This window comes from Daphnia pulex, chromosome 8, assembly GCF_021134715.1.
Source record: "Daphnia pulex isolate KAP4 chromosome 8, ASM2113471v1".
Classification (NCBI taxonomy): domain Eukaryota; kingdom Metazoa; phylum Arthropoda; class Branchiopoda; order Diplostraca; family Daphniidae; genus Daphnia; species Daphnia pulex.
In genome coordinates, this window is record NC_060024.1 from 6,365,593 (window position 1) to 6,384,902 (window position 19,310).

Here is a 19,310-nt window from a genome sequence, read left to right on the forward strand (position 1 = left end):
ATACTCGTCCATACTGTCAGCCTTGTTGGATTGTTGATGCATTGTTGTCTGCTTGTTTAAAAAACCCTTTGGTTCTTGAATAACATTGCATCGCCTCCAGGAACGGACGACTATGAGCTACCCACTGGGACTACCAGTTTTTTTTTCTTTTTGGACGAACGAACGACAAAAACGATAATCATTTATTCAGGGAAAAAAAGAAGACTGACGAGGTCAAGAAACCCAAGAAACTCTCGGCATTTCTTCGAATTCGCATTGTTCGCCTCTCTCCGCCATTTTCTGATTATTTTTCTTCCCTCAAAGAATAAGCGCGCAATTTTTTGAAAATAATAAAATATCGTCCGGTTGTGCATCAGACTAAATAAAAATTCGATCAAAAGCAGCGGATATTGGCAATTTAAATTCGTATACTACGGGGGAATATTTTGCCATCCGTGAACAACAACAACAACAACAACAAAATAAGAGAGAGAGAAAGGAATAGAAGGCTCCTCCCACATAGTTGTTGGTGCGGAGATATTTCTTTTTCGAAAGGGAATGGCGCATAGAACAACAGAGGAGGAGGAGGGAGGTCTCCTGGTCTGGGGCAGTGGTGGCGTTCATGGCCGCGGGCGCAGCACCATCCTGCCGAGCGCGCATGTGCGGCAGCAGGTAACCAAAAATATCAAAAGAGAAAAGAAAAACAAAATAAAAGAGAATAGAAAGAGAGAGAGAATAACTTGCAACCGTGGCTCATCGAGTTAACAGTCGGCCAGAACAGTCGGCCAGCACTCACGCTCTTCCAGCACAATATTAGAGACTGTCGAGTGTTTATTAGTACCTTGTGTAAAGTGTGTGCGTGTCTTGTATTTGATTTTTTAGTGTGTTGAACATTTTTATTGATTGCAGTTTCTTGTTTGAGTGTTTTACCCGCACTGGTTGTCGAGTTGGAAAAGAAATTGGGCCACATATAATTCGATCGTGACATTGTGTGCAGTATAGCAACAGGGAGAAAACGAAAAAAAAGCAGACGACATGAACTGAACCAATCACCGGCGTGAGTCAAAAGAATTTTCAGACAAAAGAAAACCAGTCGACATTCGGCGAATTGTCACCAGTTGATTGACCGAGAAAATTATTATAAACTGGAAACATTGTATCAAAACAGTCCAGCTGCAGCACTCCAGTCATGAAACTGTCCAGTTCCGTCTCTGTCGTGCTGTTGTTTCTCCACTCCATCAATAAGGCCGTGCTGCTGTTGTTGTTTTGGTTGTTGGCGGTGACGGCGTCGACTCTGAACAAGCAAAACATCAGCAACGATGTTGCCGGCCTGCCGCTGCTCTCCTCTTCCGGTCGCTCTTTATTGGCCGTCAAAGAACCTCCGGACGACCCCAATAATAAAAATCACGTCCTCCAGCAGAGTCGACTCGTTCACCCGTGAGTATTTATTTACAATTCATATACTATAATCTAATTAAACCTATAACAATTTGTCGTTTCCCTTTCAATAATGTAACCAAACACCCGCGCTATAATTCGACCAATTGATTTTATTGGCTCGTCCAAAATGGCGAAATTCAATTCGGCTGTATATTCCTGTATTATGTAACCGGTACTAAAAGTACCGGTATATGCGGTATATGTGGGGTATATATCTAACGCGTACCCAATGTGCTGTAATACTATTGGAACTGAACCACATTGTGCAAGTGGCACTCATATATTGACACAACTGTATACACACGCCAACGTCGTCTTGACACCACGTTTCGATTGATTTCACGCGTTGCCATGGCGACCTTATCAAATAATTGGCTTTATCGATGAAAGGAGAAAGTGGTGAATAAGCCACTCGGCGTACAGGTTCTTTTGCGACTGTCAAATAGGAAACGTGAGAATCTTTGGCTGAAATTTCGATTGGTGTGTGGCAACCCCCCTGCGATGTATTGTTGAATATGCTTATAAGTTCTAAATGATTTAGATGTCACGCCATCGACAGATTACGTCAGACAAAATTGTCCAAGCCCTTCCCCCCCCCCCAAACCGACGCTATCATCAACAGATGATGATAGATGAATATATTCCGCATATTATTCTTCATCTCCCCCCCAGCACTTAACTCCCAGAAAATAGTATCAAAAGTATTTCCCCCCTCCATCAATTGTCCGCATTCAGCCGCGCATAATTATCAGAATTTCATTTTTTCTTTCCGTCTGGTGCATATGTAGATACAACAATAAGGGGAACAACCCGAGCAATAACAGACAATAGCGCACATCCGGATTGGCCGTCCTATTTTTATTTTGTATTTTGTATTTTGAATAAAAGAAATTTTTAGGAGGCTCTCTATCAGAGATAGCATTGCATTTTTGTGGCCGTCCATCATCGTCACACGCTCGATACGATTACACACACGAGGGAGGGGCTCCCGTATGTGTACGTGACGCATATAAGGTCCGGTCCGTGTGGTATGTTGTTCCCGTGTCACTTCCGCCGTCGCTATTTTCGATGATGTTGGCAGGCCAACCGAAACAAAACAGAATTTGAATGGAAAAATAATTATATTAAGGAATAGCATTTATCAAAGTTGAAATTAACGCATTCAAAAAGATAATGCTGTGGAATTAGATACAAATGGTTTAAACTTAATTTTTGAAAATCCCGCCAAATTAAATTCGGTTTAATGACGTAACTCTCATTCCCGTTTCCCCCAAACCGACAGCAATATCTGAAAAACAAAAAGATTGATCGGCTGAATTATCCGTACTTGAGCTACTGTCAGTTGAAACACGGAATAATAAGAGTCTCACGTTATTCCGCGTTCGATGGGATATTACGAAACAATTCCAAATCTACAGGAACAAAAACAAAAAGTTGCTGAAAATATTTTTCAAGGAAAATGGAATGCAGCCAAAAATGGGAGCTGCTGGGAAAAACCCAGCTGTCCCCCCCTTTTTTCCTACTTTTCCTTCGTACCTCGCGTACCTTGCACGATGGGTTACAGAGTGTGGCCGTGAACAGTCTACATTTTTATTAGCTCCTCTATTCTACCCATTTTCATCTGTCCGTCACTCAGCTTCTTTTCGAGTCTTTTCTTCTGCTTTTCTTCTGCGGTGAATGGATATCGCGTCTTTGTGAAATCATAACCAGTCAACTTTTCTGACAATTCTTTTTTTCACCGTTATTATTATTATATTTCGACGACGATGGATAAGACTTGCGGCGTTATTAGTTAGCAATAATTTGCATATACGATCCCGCCGTTTTGTTGTTATTTTCTGTACAGCTCGGATATCTGCATACAACTCCATCTTCCATCGCTTGACGTAGGTATTAAAATGAATATTTGAATATTGAGAAGACGGGCGGATTACACGTCTTACCTTGGGTCGGCCATTGACACCGACAAAACAAAACATAATCCTTTGACTCTATGAGGGGGCGTTGTCTTCCCATAACTTTCCTAAGACTTAATTTATTTATTATTCTCTTATTTAATCAATCTATAGTGGAATTACGTTTTAACAACGCGGCAGCTCAGAGATAGAAATGATCTCTCTATTGACTGTTGACTGCCCAATCAAATTTTAAAAATTTTGATGATTGAATTTTATTCCTTTCAAGGACTTTTGTGGCGACGGCCTCGAAGATCGTCCGCCCCAACACGGTGTATCGGGTGAACGTGGTCGTTCTGCCCGCATCACCCGATCTCATCGTTAAGGCCGTCATCACCAAAGGCGGCGGCCACCAGATCGCCTCGGCCGCCCAAGTCGTCGACGCCGGATCCAGTCACGATCTCTTCTTGAAAGTGAGACGACGACCCCCATGATATCCTTGATAGTTCGTCTCCTCCGCGCGTGATTCATTATTTTAATTGATGCAGATTCCGGCATCCGTCACCAACGGCAGGTACCGCCTCAAACTGGAAGGCTACGACACGCTGCATCCGCAAAAGGCCGTTTTCGTCAAGGAAAGTCAACTCGACTTTCATTCCGACTTTCTCTCCATCGTCGTCCAGACCAACCGCAAAGTCTTCCGCAACGGAATGAAAGGTGTACAGCTATTACCCGAGAAGCCTTAAAAATTTAGAACCAAAAATTAATAAGAATGAATTATTATTTTTTTTTTTTCAGTTCGATTCCGGGTGATTTTAACGCAATTAAATCTGAAACCTTACACGGATCCAATCACCGTCTTCATTGTGGTATACAAAATTAATGATTAGACGCTCTTACAATTGAACTATTTAATCATTTTGATCCATTTGTCAAATTAGAATCCGCAGGGATTCATTATGCGTCGCTGGCCGTCGCGTAACCCAAGAAACGGTTCGTCAAATTCTTCTTAAAAACTAATTTTAACGTCAATTAAATAATTAACAACGAATATAAATTATCAGGAGTGGCAACACTGTCGTACGACGTGCCGTCCTATCCGACGATGGGCAACTGGACGATCCGCGTCGAGGCCATGCAACAGGTACACGAGCACCAGTTCGTGGTGGAGCGCTACTACATTCCGTTCTTCGAAGTCATTCCGTCGGCGCCGGCCTACGTCCTCGACTCGGACGAGAAATACACGGCCGGCGTGACGACTCCGTTCCACAGGGCCCGCGTCGCCAACGGCAACACAACCGTCCAGGTCCACGCCAGACCGGTCAACACCTCTATCCGGGCCTACCGGCTAGTCAGCGAAGAACATCCTCCGTGGGTATAAATCAATTGCTGAATGACCTACAGTTAATTAGCGCCATGGAATTTCATTCATTCGGCCCGTCTCTGGTTGTACAGACTCACGAATTTTCCTACGCGGTCGACTTGAATGACGTGAGGAGCGCTATGGGGACGAGAAGCTTGGCCGGCTGGGTCATCCGAGTCACGACGTCGGTGCACAATTATTTCATGGGTGAAACGCGTCGGGGTTTCATCGAGACGCGCGTCATCCGCGCTCAACTCAAATTCAAATTTTCTGGCGCCAAAACGGCCGTTTTCAAACCGGGGATGCCATTCGAGGGACACGTTTACGTCATGTACGACGACGATCAAGCCCTTTCGCCTGAAAAACTGGCCGGAGCGACTCTGACCATCCGGCCGGTGGTGACGACGTCCAACGGCCAATTGAAGACGCTGCCGGAAGTGATTGTTCCGGCCACGGGCGAATATCTGAGCAATCCTAAAGGCGCAAGCAAGAAAAAATACGGCGCCGATTTCAAACAGTGGATGGAACGGCAAGCGGAAGACGCCGAGTTTGGCCAATTTCGACGCACCGGCGTCTACCATTTTCGCGTATGCATAAATTATTCTGGTGCATAATAAGGCTAGATTGTTATTTAATTGATTTTCCGTCTCGGTAGTTCTCGGTACCGAAAGACGCCAGCGCAATCAAAATCACGGCAACGTACAAGGACGGAGAAGGCGACAAGGCAACCGCTGAAATGCGGGCCGTCGCTTTCTATTCGGCCAACGAAATGTACGTCCATGTCGGGACCAGCACTGAGCAAGGACGACTGGGCGAGAACGCCGTGATTCACCTGCGGAGTAATTTCGGATTCCAGGTCTACAGTTACGTTGTAAGTTCTTCGGTGAAATAATTATTGGCTTCTCGGAATTGTTTTAATGGGACACGAATTGGGGATGTCCACAGGTCGTCTCGAAAGGTTTGGTGATCCACGGCGCCACTGAAACGCATCCGCATCCGACCAAGTTGGTGACTTTCTCAGTTCCCGTTTCCTCCGAAATGGCGCCAACTTTCAAACTGGTGGCCATGATTGTCAGTCCAGTCGGCGAACTGGTGGCCGATTCCGTCACGATCCCGGTCCAAAGTTTCAACCGTTACAAGGTAACAAATTTTTTCAAATGTTATTTCATTGTAGTACAACTATAATTTGTGGATAGATGAATGTGACTACAGTTCAAGTGCGAGATCATTCGAAAGAGACGGTCCAGCTGGTGACAAGGACTCGACCGGGCGCGTTTGTCGGAGTTTCCTTATTACGTTCCATCAATTACATTTTCCAAGCGGACAACGACTTAAATCCCAGCAGAGTACTTAAAGCGCTTTACAAATTGGAACCTTTCACAAAGTACGGGTTTCATTAAATTAATAAGTTCGTCTAATAGGAAATGATTATAAAGTTGGATTATATTTGGCCAGGTCGGTGCACGGAGTGACTTGGACGGACCGCGAGGGATTGAAAGCCGAACGGACGGAATATTTCAAAGGAGCCAATCCCGGAGCAGATACGAAACGGACCTTCGATCTTGCCGGACTTTTGCTTTTCTCCGACGCTCGAATCAGTCAATACCCTGACACTGGTGAGTTTTTAATTTCAAAATTGGTTAACCATTTGATTTTATTATGTAACGCAAATTTAATTTCTGCAGCCAACTGTGATCAGAGCAATGGATACGAGCCGTGCCTGGCAGCTGGATGTTTCCACAAGGATCAGCGCTGTGACGGGAAAGCCGATTGCACCGACGGATCCGACGAGGATGACTGCAAGTCTTTTTAGACATTTGGGATTTGAAAGACCATTTGTTTTATTGATTTGGCGATCTTGTCTTTTTCCAGGTCCTCCTGTCGTAGATGACAAGATGAATTTTCGAATATTTCGCAGGAGTCGTTATCACGTAATTGGCGAAAACTATTATGAAAGGTTGTCATTTCATTGAACGATTTGCGCTGTTCATATCTACAGGATTTCTACGATTGGCTGGACGGCGATTGGGCCTGGTACGATATTCCGACCACCGACGACGGCATAGAGTTCCACGACCGAGGCATAGCAGCCACCGATGAAATTTGGTACATTAACGCCTTCAGTTTCCATCCGGAATTCGGTTTTTCAATGATGGATCAAGCGGTCGAGGTACAGGAAAGAACTCTCACAGATGAGTTTTCATTCATTCATTCATTCATTTTTTTTTTTTTTCAATCAGTACGACGGAACGGCTCCGTTTTACTTTTCAGTCGAAACGCCCAGCGCCATCCGCCGAGGCGAGACTCTCGGCGTCCGGTTGATGGCCGTCAACAATCTCAAAGAAGAAGTGATGACGCTGATCGTTTTGGAAGCGTCGGACGATTATCTTTTCGTCGAAACGGGAGACGATGGCGAAGTTGAGCATTACCGACCGAAACTAGTCGGTGGAGAGCGTCAGCACATGGTCGCCGTACGTAAAATGAATTTCTCTGAATTTTGATAAGCCAACCGTTACGTCAGTTCTAATCATCTAATCTATTGATTTGTAATAATTAGGTCAAGGCCCAATCTTTTAGGGAAGTCCACTTGCCGATTTCTCCACAGGTGGAACAGGGCACCATCACGATTAAAATCCAAACCATCAGCCAGATTAGACGGCAGACTTTCGAAATTGATCTCGATATCTTGGTAAACTATATTAGTTGATAATATTTGAAATTTTTGGCGCCAATTCTGTAAGAAATGTATTTTTCATCATAGCCGGAGGGTGCTACAGTTACCAGATACACTTCGCTTTTATTGGATTTGAAAAATCGAGCCCACGTTCTGCGATATCTCGACATTCCGGTTGAAGAGTCGCCCATCATTCCTTACTCCAAATTCCGCCGATACGTTTTCGGCAGTCCTCGAGCTTCCGTCACTTTGTGCGGTAACAACTTTCCCGGATTTCATGAGATAAGATGTTTGTAATTACATTTTTAAAATTTATAAATAGGCGATGTCTTTGGGCCCGTTTTCCCGTCTACGCCCACCTCGACCGACTCGCTACTGAGCAGATCCCTGCACGGAACCAAAGCCAATCTGTACAACCTGGCCAGCACTTTGTGGAGTCTCCACTATCTTCGGCTGACGAACCAACTCAAATCCAGAGTGCTGTACAGGGGATTGAACACGATGAACATCCAAATGGCAGAGCTCATGCGTCTCTATAATTACGACGGATCATTTATCGCTCAAAAAGCCTCCGACCCCAGTGTTTGGGTGACTGTAAGATTTGAAACAAAAAAATCAGTTGTTCAATCAAATGATTTCAATTGATTTTATTTCTATAAGGCTTGGGTGATTCGAGTTCTGGGCCAGTCGCAATTCCAAGACTGGGAAAATCATTTCTTCGTCGACAGGCGACTGCTCGGCACTTCTGTTCAATGGATTTTGAAAAATCAAAACCGGGACGGTACCTTCGAGGAACCCGACGATTACCCGTTTCCTCTGGAAATTCAAAGTGTAATTGATTAAATTGCCATTTTATTCTTTACGGTTTTTCTCATCGATTGTTCGATTGCAGGTGCGGAATGCTACGAGAAAGGTTGCACTGACAGCTCACGTGTTAATTGGTTTGCATCATTGCAGCGAAAGTTTAGAAGGGCCGTTAAAAGTGCTCACGGCGACGGCCAAAGCTCGTTCAGTCAAGTATTAATCTAGTTTTAAAAAATGCTCTACTTTTACGTAGGCTGACTTCTTTTATTGATTTATCTAGTTATTTAGAACGGGCTGTGTCACGTCTGACGGACCCTTACGAAGTGGCAATCGTCACCTACGCGCTGACGTTGGCCAACAGCCCGGCAAAAGAATCCGCATTCAACGGGTTGCACAAAATCAAACGAGAGAGCGGTAAATTTGAATTTTGAATTTATTTGTCAAACGACATTGATTGATGAATTTAATGATACATTCATTCGCAGACGGAATGGTTTATTGGTCACGGGAACCGGTTCCGTCCAATCAAATTCTCTACGAGAATCAGCGGCCGTTCCTCCAGCCGCGTTTGCCCATGCACCAAGACGCCGCGGCGGTTGAAGCGACGTCCTACGCTCTTCTCGTCTATTTGGCTCGTGATGGCATCGGCGATCTGCAGGAGAGGGTCGTCTCTTGGCTCAACACGATGCGCATGGTCGACGGTGGTTTCGTTTCCATCTACGTAATTATTTCACGAATATATCCTTCCTCGCCGCAACCGATGTATTTATAGAAGAAGTTGATTGACTTTTCTAATTTCTTCTCTACTACAGGATAGCATTGTTGCTATGGAAGCCCTCACGGAATACGCTTACCGAGCCAGATTGCGTGATATTACCGACATGAGTGTCGTCGTGGAAGCGTCCGCTTCCAAAATGGGCAAAACTATGCGCATTAACAGCAACAGTTTGGCCAACGTTCACCGGATGAATGTAAGGTTTTCCTTTATCTTTTTAAGAGACAATTGTTGATTTAAATAACTTATTGTAGATTCCAAATGTCTGGGGCCATGTCAACATAATCGGCCGGGGAGCCGGCCAGGCCGTTTTGCAGCTCAAAGTTCAATACGGAATCGACTGGGAGGAGTTGAACGACGTGCCAAAACGGCGCTATTTCGATTTATCGGTCGACGAAACGTACAGTCATTTCCGCAACAAGTCTCACGTGACCGTTGAAGCCTGCATCAGGTAGAATAATAATAATAAGAAGAACCAATTTGATTCTAGTTTGATACCCGCCCTGGTGGATGGATTAATAATTGAACCAATTATAAAAATGCAGATGGTTGGCAACGGACGAAGCCAAAACAAGTGGTCCAACCACATTAGAAGTGGAAACGCCGTCGGGTTACGGGTTCGTCCAGTCCGATGCCAACGAGTTAGTCATCAAAAACAATTACACGTTCATCCGCGACGTGTTCATTGGCCGCAGTAAAATCATTTGGGTTTTCGACCGGGTAATGAATACAATTTCCCCCCGTAATCAATTGACAAATAATAATTTGAAAATGATTAGGTTGGCGAGGAGCGGCTTTGTATTAAATATAATGTCCATCGTTGGTTTCCCGTTGCCAATATGACCCTGTACCGCGAGGCCGTTGTCTACGAGTCCCACATGCCGGGTAATATTTAATTATTACAGCTATTAACATGTTTTACGTTTCCTTTAATTATTTAAAAATACAAATGAAAAATCAGAACACTTTGAGATGATCATCTTCAACGCTACGCCGCTCTACGTGTTGGACATTTGCGAGGTGTGCGGCAGCTACCAGTGTCCGTACTGTCCCTATTTCAGCGGCTCGCCCGTCTCCGCCAAATTGTCATCGCCGCTGCTCGTCATCTTCGGTTCTCTCCTGGCCAACGCTTTCGTCCATTACCTTCACCGCCGTCAGTTTCGACCAACTTTGTGATGTTCCATCCATTCTGCATTTTCCGCACTATTTAGAAAATAGTTGACATCCGATATAATTAAGCGCCCTGTGTCCTTCTTTCGTTTTGGAACAGAAGGTGGGTGATTTTGTTTTTCGTGTCTTGTACATAGAAGTTTAAAAAGGCTTTGAAAATGTTGTTTTTTGTTTCGCGCGTTATTTGGTTACTCTTATTCCTACAAGAACAAACAGAACTCAAAGAATTTCAATAAAAGAGAAGCATATTATTTCAGTAAGAAATGATGGATTTCGCGTCCAATTTCATTCCGTCAAACCAGTTTTTCTTATTATGTGTTGAAGCTCTCGCAATTTAAATTAAATAATAAGTTTTATAAATGTCAAAACGCTTGCGGCTAGAGCGAGAGCTAGAACATAGTAACGTAGCAACATTCATAATTTCATAGTTTTTTATTAGATTTCATTTATCTATACAAGTATTACCGGTACGGATATAATAACTAGGCGATTGAGATTTCAACACAACTTTCCGTTTTGGAGTCCACTTTTTGTTCCAACTCCACGCCTCGACTGATGTAAAATTTGATTGATGTCGCATCTCTCAAGGATTCTCGGGAATCGCAACATAGAAAACCCGATTTTTTCTTTCTGGTCTTTTTAAGTCGTCATGGTATAATGTTATATTTTCCAGGTAACATCATCAATATTTATATCAATATTTTAGTGTTATCGGACGTTTCCATACCAACAGTCCACACACAACAAAGAACGAGTTCACTTTGTGTAAATAAAAAAACACAGCAGCCCCATCTGGTATAATAATTATTACTTTTGTTTGCTCAAAAGAGGAGGAAAGAGGGAAGGGCGTAAAGGGTCTCTGACGTAATTTGCGGTTAACTCGCGGCATGTGCTGGCCCAACACAGCCGGGGACTGTTGCAGCTTTGAACGGTGCCCACCTTTTTACAAAACAGTTGGCAGAAAGATCTGCTGTCGGCTACACCACGCGCTCGTCTCCTGTGTTGTGTTCGGCTTTCACCCTCCCCCGTTACAATTTCTTTTTTTTTTATGACGCCATATAATAACTGGAATCGTCGTGTGTATTATAATTGTGCGCTCTACATCGTAATCGCCCCAAATTTGGCCGGAATTCACCGCTGGATATCGCATCATGAATGTCCTGTTGATTGCGATACTAATCGACTCGATGATGATGTCACACGTCTTCACTCAATCTGTGATTTCCAGCACACAATTCCAGCAAGATGATGGTCGCTATTCCGTGAGTCCAATTTCACCTGACAACCGAATAGTTCTCCAGCAGCAGGATCGTCTCCTTCATCCGTAAGTCTATTTCGTTTAAATAGCAAATAACATCCGACTTGTATAGTTATAGCGCCCTTTAGGCATCTGAGCTACTTTGGCCGGAGTAGATTGGCGTTTTATGATGGATGGCGAACTGCTGGAGAGTTGTTGTTGCTGGCTGTTGTGTTGTTCCCGTTTGTTGCTGGGCTTCGGGACATCATAAGAAGTGTTCCATCCGGCACTCAAGGACGCCAAACTCGTCTCCCAAGAAACTAATGAAGGATCATAAACCTTGGAAGCTCTTGAGCCTATATTGCATATTTTCCAGTGTTCGTAATGGCCTATTGTTGTTGGCCTTGATGGGTCCAGGTTGTTGAAAAGAGAGCTAGAGACCATGACGTAGCAGCAGCTGCTGCTGCCTAGCTGTTGGGTCTCTCGAGCACAGAACCCAATAGCACCACAGGATTGAATAGCGTCTGGCTCATGTCTACCTGCAACCTTTTTTTGTTTTGGGCTCTTTGTCGTGAGTAGATAACAAATAAAAAAAATACCGGTAGTACGAAAACAAGAAAAACGGACACTGGATGTGAACAACCCCAAAAAAGGAGCGCACCCCAATCTGAATAGAATCATAGCATTTTATTCTTAATGGATTTCAACGATAACTGCATGGGAGTATATACCCAAAGGTTGCGCTTATAGATCTAGAGCGAAAAGTCGAGTCATTATGACCATTGCGTTGCAAATAATGTGACTGCCAGCCTTTAAGTTTTAAAAAAAAGGAGAGAAAAACCAACATTACAAAATGACGAGGAACGAAAGTCATGAAAAGCAACGACGAATAATATAACGCAGGGAAAAACCCAGGGCCTTGGGCTCGTCGTCCCCATGTGAAGCTCTTATTTGTGTACTTGTTATACCCTGCAATCTATTTGTCAAGCGAGTCAGTTTCGTATTTTTCGTCGCTTTTCCACTTCACCGGACGCACTTATTGCCGTTTTGTAACACGGCTAAAGGCCTTAACACATATACTTATAGTCACCATATATTTTTATTTTTTGGAAATAAGGCTGATTCTCACCGTAACGCTCAAGGGCGACTTGCCGAAAACCGCAAATAAATTTCGGGTGGAATGCGTCTCGTTCTTGCGCTGTGCGATTCATCACAAAACAAAGTCAATATCCTTGTGATAATTTCCGTATATAAGGATGTGTATTAATGCTGTGGGTTGTTGCCCTGGTGACAAACGGATTTAAAACACAAGTGTTGCAATCTGGTATAAAGGAATTTCTTCGTCACGGCTTCGGCGATCCTCCGACCAGACACGGTCTACCGGGTTCACGTTGTCGTCCTGCCGGGCTCGCCAGATTTGGTCTTCAAGGCGCTGATTACCAAAGGAAGTGGCCAGCACGTCGCTTCGGCCAGCAGCGACTCGGTCGACGCTGGAACTAGCACTCATCTCCTGCTCAAAGTGCATTTTCTCTCTCTTTAATATACACCGCATTCTATGGAAATTCGATGGAATTGAGATTCAACGATCCGAAATTCATGCAAATGTACAGGTCCCGGCTTCCATTTCCAAGGGCGATTACCGCCTCAAACTGGAGGGCTACGATGTCCAGCATCCGCAGAAAGCCGTTCTTATCAAGGAGAGTCCTCTGGTCTTCCATTCCGACTTTCTCTCCATTATCGTCCAGTTGAACCGAAAAATATTTGCCAATGCAATGACCGGTATAATAAAATTGAAAAAAACCAGAGTAAATTGAATTTTGGCGGGTTAAACATTAATTTGATTTCATATAACAGTTCGATTCCGGATTATTCTAACTCAAATGGATCTGAAACCTTACACGGATCCCATCACCATCTTCATTTTGGTCAGTTGTTAAATATGATTCAGTTATCATAGGATTAAACAAAATTTCAAATGTTTCAGGATCCTCAAGGATTCATCGTTCGTCGCTGGCCGTCACGGAACCCAACAAACGGTATTCACATCTTGTATATAGGGGTTGACTATTTGTCTTCTCCGATTGCGTAATATAAATACAATTGAACAAATGGTGTCGTCAGGTGTGGTGTCGTTGACCTACCAGTTGCCACCCAATCCGAGTGTGGGCAGCTGGACGATCCGCGTCGAGGCCATGCAACAGGTTCACCAGCACCAGTTCGGTGTCGAGCACTATTACATTCCATTCTTCGAGGTGATGCCATCGGCACCTGCTTACGTTCTCGACTCGGATGAGACGTACACGGTCGAGGTGACCACTTCAGTCCACACACAGTTCGTTGCCAATGGCAATCTGACCGTCCACGTCTACGCCCGGCCAGTCAACAGTACGGCGAACGATTACCAACTAGTTGTCGAAGAACTTTTTCCATGGGTACATAAAATAACAGTGTATAGACCTTGATTTTTTAAACTGAAATTTGAAAACGCTGAAATTTTGTTTCGGGAATTTGAACAGAATCACGAATTCACTTACGACGTTAACCTGGGCGACGTGAAAAGTGCGATCCGATCAAATAGTCTAGTCGGTTGGGTGATCCGAGTGACGACTGTGTTGCACAGTTATTTCATGGGGGAAGCGCGCGACGGTTTCATCGAGACGCGCGTCATCGGGGCCCAACTCAAATTCAAATTTTCTGGCGCCAAAACTGCCGTTTTCAAACCAGGGATGCCGTTCGAGGGACATGTTTACGTCATGTACGACGACGACCAGGCCCTGACGTCTGAAAAATTGGCCGGTGCTACGATCACGCTCAGACCAGTCGTCACTTCTACAAACGGACAGATGAAGACACTGCCGGAGATTACAGTGCCGGCCAAAGGCGAATATCTCAGCCACAAGCAGGAGAATAGTCAAATGTATAACAACGAATTCGACAATTGGATGGAACATAAGATCGAGGACGTCAAATTTAATCAATTTCGCGCTACTGGCGTGTACAATTTCCGCGTACGTCATTTCTTTTCCTGTCATTGCGTAATAACCAACATATGGTAACTTTTGGATGTATTGTCAAAAGTTTTCGGTACCTAAAGATGCCAAATCGATGCGAATATCGGCTACTTATAAGGACGGAGACGGAGACAAAGCAACCGCTGAGCTCCAGGCCGTCCCTTTCTACTCTGCCAAAGAAATGTATGCCCATGTTGAGACCAGTACCGAATACGGCCAGCTCGGAGAAAACGTTGTTATTCACCTGCGGAGTAATTTCGGATTCCAGGTCTACAGTTACGTGGTAAGTTCTTCGGTGAAAATATTATTGGCTTCTCGGAATTGTTTTAATGTGACACGAATTGGGAATTTCCACAGGTCGTCTCGAAAGGTTTGGTGATCCACGGCGCCACTGAAACGCATCCGCACCCGACCAAGTTGGTGACTTTCTCAGTTCCCGTTTCGTCCGAAATGGCGCCAACTTTCAAACTGGTGGCCATGATTGTCAGTCCAGTCGGCGAACTGGTGGCCGATTCCGTCACGATTCCAGTCCAAAGTTTCAACCGCTACAAGGTAACAAACTTTTTCAAATGTTATTTCATTGCAGTACAACTATAAATTGTGGATAGATGAATGTGACTACAGTTCAAGTGCGAGATCATTCGAAAGAGACTGTCCAGCTGGTGACAAGGACTCGACCGGGTGCATATTTCGGAGTTTCTCTATTACGAACTCTCAGCTACATGTTCCAAGCGGACAATGAGCTAACGCCCAGCCGAGTACTCAAAGCGCTTTACAAATTGGAACCTTTCACAAAGTACCGGTTTCATTAAATGAATAAGTTCGTTAAACAAGAAATAATTTAAGTTGAATTATTATTTGGCCAGGTCGGTGCACGGAGTGACTTGGACGGACCGCGAGGGATTGAAAGCCGAACGGACGGAATATTTCAAAGGAGCCAATCCCGGAGCAGATACGAAACGGACCTTTGATCTTGCCGGACTTTTGCTTTTCTCCGACGCTCGAATCAGTCAATACCCTGACACTGGTGAGTTTTTAATTTCAAAATTGGTTAACTCTTTGATTTTGTGTAACGCAAATTTAATTTCTGCAGCCAACTGTGATCAGAGCAATGGATACGAGCCGTGCCTGGCTTCTGGATGTTTCCACAAGGACCAGCGCTGCGATGGAAAATCGGATTGCACCGACGGATCCGACGAAGATGACTGCAAGTGTTTTACTTTCCACAGTTCAAGTTCCTATAATTTATCGATTGCTCATGTTTGAATAATTTCCAGGCCCTAGTGCGGATGACAAAATGGAATTTCGCCTCATGCGTTGGAGCCGTAATCTCGTAATCAAATTTGAATTATGCTTTTTTTTTTAAATCACGATTCCAATTTCTCAACATTTAATTGTACAACAGGATTTTTACGATTGGCTGGACGGCGATTGGGCCTGGTTTGACGTGCCAACAACAGACGACGGTATAGAATTCCATGACCGAGAAGTAGCCGCCGACGACGACAGTTGGTACATTAATGCCTTCAGTTTCCACCCGGAACTCGGTTTCGCAATGCTGGACGAAGTCGTCGTGGTACGTACAACTAAAGATTTGATTGTTTTCTTGAGGACATTTCTATTTCAGTTTGGTACGTTTCAAACAGTACGATGGATCGCCGCCGTTTTATGTTTTAGCGGAATCACCTAGCGCAGTGCATCGTGGGGAAACCCTCGGCGTCCGGTTGATGGCCATCAACAATCTCAAAGAAGAAGTGATGACGCTGATCGTTTTGGAAGCGTCGGACGATTATCTCTTCGTCGAAACGGGAGACGATGGCGAAGTTGAACATTACCGACCGAAACTAGTTGGTGGAGAGCGTCACCACATGATCGCTGTTCGTACCTAAACGTCTAAGCTTTTTAACATAGTCTGATGAATGATCATTCTTGATTTGATCGATCACTAGGTGAAGCCGGAATCGTATCAGGAAGTCTACTTGCCTATTGCTCCACAGGTGGAGCAAGGTATGATTACCGTTAAAATCCAAATTCATACTCAAATCCGCCAGCAAGTTTTCGAAATCGATCTGGAGATTATGGTACGAAAATCACCAAAGTAATCATTTTAATTAAAGCTAACGATAATGAGTCATTATTGATTTGAATTTCATAGCCTGAAGGAGCCACCATCAGTCGACATACTTCGCTTTTATTGGATTTGAAGAATCGAGCGCACCTCTTAAGATTTCTCGACATTCCGGTCGAAGAGTCGCCCATCATTCCATACTCCAAATTCCGCCGATATGTTTACGGCAGTCCTCGGGCCTCCGTCACTTTGTGTGGTAAGAAACATCAACTTTTCTTCCGGTTTGGTAAATAAGGTTTACTTATTTTTTTCCATCGATAACAGGCGATGTATTTGGACCTGTGTTTCCATCGACGCCCATCACCACCGACTCGCTACTCGGCAGATCTCTGCGCGGAACCGAGGCGACTTTGTTTAACTTGGCCACCACATTGTGGAGTCTTCACTATCTCCGGCTGACGAACCAACTCGAGTCGGATGTTTTGTACAGCGGACTTAACGACATGAACGTCCAAATGGCGGAACTGATGCGTCTCTACAGTCACGACGGATCTTTTCGCGCCCAAACAAATTCAAATCCCAGCGTCTGGGTGACGGTTAGTCATTGTCCCTGTGTTTATAAACTTCCAATGTATAATCGCGTAATTAATTTATGTGAATGATGAATATAGGCTTGGGTGATTCGAGTTCTGGGCCAGTCGCAATTTCAAGATTGGGAAAACCATTTCTTCGTCGACAGGCGGCTGCTCGGCACTTCTGTTCAATGGATTTTGAGTCATCAAACGAATGACGGCAGTTTCGAAGACCCTGACGAATACCTTTTCCCTCTTGAATTGCGATCAGTGAGGACTTAATTTTAAATCTTTCATTGTATTCCATTAACGAGAATCAATCGATCGTTGCAGGCCGTACACAACAATACTACTCGTAAGGGGAGCCTTACCGCATATGTTTTAATCGGTTTGATGAAATGCAGAGAAAGTCTTGAGGGATCTATGAGGGTGACCACTGCGATAGCCGAACTTCGTGCAGTCAAGTGAGTAGCAACTGTTGTATTAAAAAAAAACAGCATTATAACTTTGTTCACTCATTTATGTCTTATTTCGGTATTTTAATCTCTGCTTTCTGTTAGCTATTTAGAGCGCATCATCTCTCATTTGGCGGATCCTAGCGAGATTGCCATAATAACTTATGCGCTATCCATTGCCAATAGTCCAACCAAAGAAGCAGCATTTTATTTACTTCATAACATTAAGCGAGAGGGCGGTAAGTTTGAATTTGTAAATAACGAAATCCAATTTTTAAAATGCTCAACTCATTCGCAGAGGGAATGGTTTATTGGTCACGGGAGCCGGTTCCGTCCAATCAAATTCTCTACGAGAATCAGCGGCCGTTCCTCCAGCCGCGTTTGCCCATGCACCAAGACGCCGCGGCGGTTGAAGCGACGTCCTACGCCCTTCTCGTCTATTTGGCTCGTGATGGAATCGGCGATCTGCAGGAGAGGGTCGTCACTTGGCTCAACACGATGCGCATGGTCGACGGCGGTTTCGTTTCCATCTACGTAATTATTTCCTAACATTTTTTGGGTTCGCCGCAACTTAATCGATTCCTTAACTCTCGTCATAACAGGACAGCATTGTCGCCATGGAAGCTCTAACGGAATACGCTTACCGAGCCAGATTACGTGACATCACCGACATGAGTATCGTTGTGGAAGCATCAGCTTCCAAAATTGGCGAACCGGTGCGCATTAGCAGCGAAACTCTCGCCGCTGTTCATCGGATGGATGTCGGTTACCATTTCGTCGTCTTTTAATCCTAATGGAATTTAAAAATCTCGAATTAAATTCATTTAGATTCCCAACGTCTGGGGACACGTAAATGTCATCGGTCGAGGAGCCGGCCAGGCTATTTTGCAGCTCAAAGTTCAATACGGAATCGACTGGGAGGATTTAAGGGACACTCCGAAAAGACGCTACTTTGACTTGTACGTGGAAGAGACATACAGTCACTTCCGGAATAAATCCCACATCACCGTCGACGCTTGTGTCAAGTATACATAGGAACATCCTGTTTCTCTTATTCAATTTTATTTAGGCCCAATCTGTTTAATTTGTAATTTTAGATGGATGGCGACGGATGAGATGAGAACGAGTGGGCCAGCCACGCTCGAAGTGGAAATGCCATCGGGATACGAATTCATCCAATCCGATGCCAACGAATTAGTCATCAGAAACAATTACACATTCATCCGCGACGTGTTTATCGGCCGCGGTAAAATCATTTGGATGTTCGACCGGGTAATAACAACAAAACCAAAACGCCACTCTTGCCATATCCTGTCAAAAATTTTACCCTAAATTAATCCCACATGATGAATGAAAATATAGGTGGGCGAGGAGCGTCTTTGTATCAACTATCCCATCCATCGTTGGTTTCCGGTAGCTAATATGACGCTGTACCGTACGGCCATCATTTACGAGTCACACATGCCAGGTATACATATGTGCATTTCGTATATAGTTCACAAGATAAATATTCCCCCTTTTTTCCAGAGCATTTTGAAATGCAAGTGTTCAACGCTACGCCGCTCTACGTGCTGGACATCTGTGAAGTCTGCGGGAGTTACCAGTGTCCGTACTGTCCCTATTTCAGCGCATCGCTCCCGACATTCTCCTCTCCTTTCCTGATTGTCTGTTCTCTCGTTGCCATCGCTCTCGCTTACTTGCATCGACCTTATTCATCCCTGTAATAAAAGACTTGATATTAAACAGATCCGCCCAATTAATGTATATTAGACAGAGAATGTTGAATGACCCAGCGCCAACCAGCAACTAATCACTTTTGTGCAAAACAGCAACAACATTCCGGTGTGTCAAATAATAAAACGCAAGT

The 19,310-nt window shown here is 44.3% G+C and overlaps 2 protein-coding genes across 2 annotated transcripts; both read left to right on the plus strand.

Annotated features, from left to right (window-relative positions):
• The first annotated feature begins 708 nt into the window (after window positions 1–708).
• LOC124200686 (CD109 antigen-like) lies at window positions 709–10,364 on the plus strand. Its single transcript, XM_046596988.1, has 27 exons — window positions 709–1,416; window positions 3,604–3,787; window positions 3,863–4,031; window positions 4,113–4,183; window positions 4,256–4,307; window positions 4,379–4,689; window positions 4,770–5,264; window positions 5,333–5,548; window positions 5,623–5,817; window positions 5,874–6,061; window positions 6,133–6,293; window positions 6,363–6,476; window positions 6,550–6,608; window positions 6,677–6,847; window positions 6,918–7,148; window positions 7,235–7,366; window positions 7,439–7,607; window positions 7,674–7,945; window positions 8,012–8,182; window positions 8,244–8,368; window positions 8,436–8,569; window positions 8,641–8,876; window positions 8,968–9,126; window positions 9,185–9,381; window positions 9,476–9,650; window positions 9,710–9,815; window positions 9,892–10,364. The coding sequence occupies exons 1-27, from the start codon at window positions 1,169–1,171 to the stop codon at window positions 10,104–10,106; spliced, it is 4,956 nt and encodes a 1,651-aa protein (XP_046452944.1). The 5' UTR covers window positions 709–1,168; the 3' UTR covers window positions 10,107–10,364.
• Window positions 10,365–10,966: 602 nt separating this feature from the next.
• On the plus strand, window positions 10,967–19,185 carry LOC124200687 (CD109 antigen-like). The gene is made up of 27 exons (XM_046596989.1): window positions 10,967–11,424; window positions 12,670–12,856; window positions 12,948–13,116; window positions 13,192–13,262; window positions 13,322–13,373; window positions 13,459–13,769; window positions 13,854–14,345; window positions 14,416–14,631; window positions 14,706–14,900; window positions 14,957–15,144; window positions 15,215–15,375; window positions 15,442–15,555; window positions 15,626–15,681; window positions 15,754–15,924; window positions 15,995–16,225; window positions 16,298–16,429; window positions 16,504–16,672; window positions 16,741–17,012; window positions 17,088–17,258; window positions 17,322–17,452; window positions 17,549–17,682; window positions 17,742–17,977; window positions 18,046–18,204; window positions 18,272–18,468; window positions 18,541–18,715; window positions 18,806–18,911; window positions 18,971–19,185. The coding sequence occupies exons 1-27, from the start codon at window positions 11,252–11,254 to the stop codon at window positions 19,165–19,167; spliced, it is 4,866 nt and encodes a 1,621-aa protein (XP_046452945.1). The 5' UTR covers window positions 10,967–11,251; the 3' UTR covers window positions 19,168–19,185.
• The last annotated feature ends 125 nt before the right edge of the window (window positions 19,186–19,310 follow it).

Coding starts and splice junctions, on each gene's coding strand:
- LOC124200686 (XM_046596988.1), top strand. CDS start 1,169: ATGAAACTGTCCAGTTCCGTCTCTGTCGTGCTGTTGTTTCTCCACTCC. Junction 5,818..5,873: donor AAAGTTTCAACCGTTACAAG/GTAACAAATTTT, acceptor ATTTGTGGATAG/ATGAATGTGACTACAGTTCA. Junction 8,877..8,967: donor GTGGTTTCGTTTCCATCTAC/GTAATTATTTCA, acceptor TCTCTACTACAG/GATAGCATTGTTGCTATGGA.
- LOC124200687 (XM_046596989.1), top strand. CDS start 11,252: ATGAATGTCCTGTTGATTGCGATACTAATCGACTCGATGATGATGTCA. Junction 15,376..15,441: donor CAGTCAATACCCTGACACTG/GTGAGTTTTTAA, acceptor TAATTTCTGCAG/CCAACTGTGATCAGAGCAAT. Junction 15,682..15,753: donor TGCGTTGGAGCCGTAATCTC/GTAATCAAATTT, acceptor ATTGTACAACAG/GATTTTTACGATTGGCTGGA.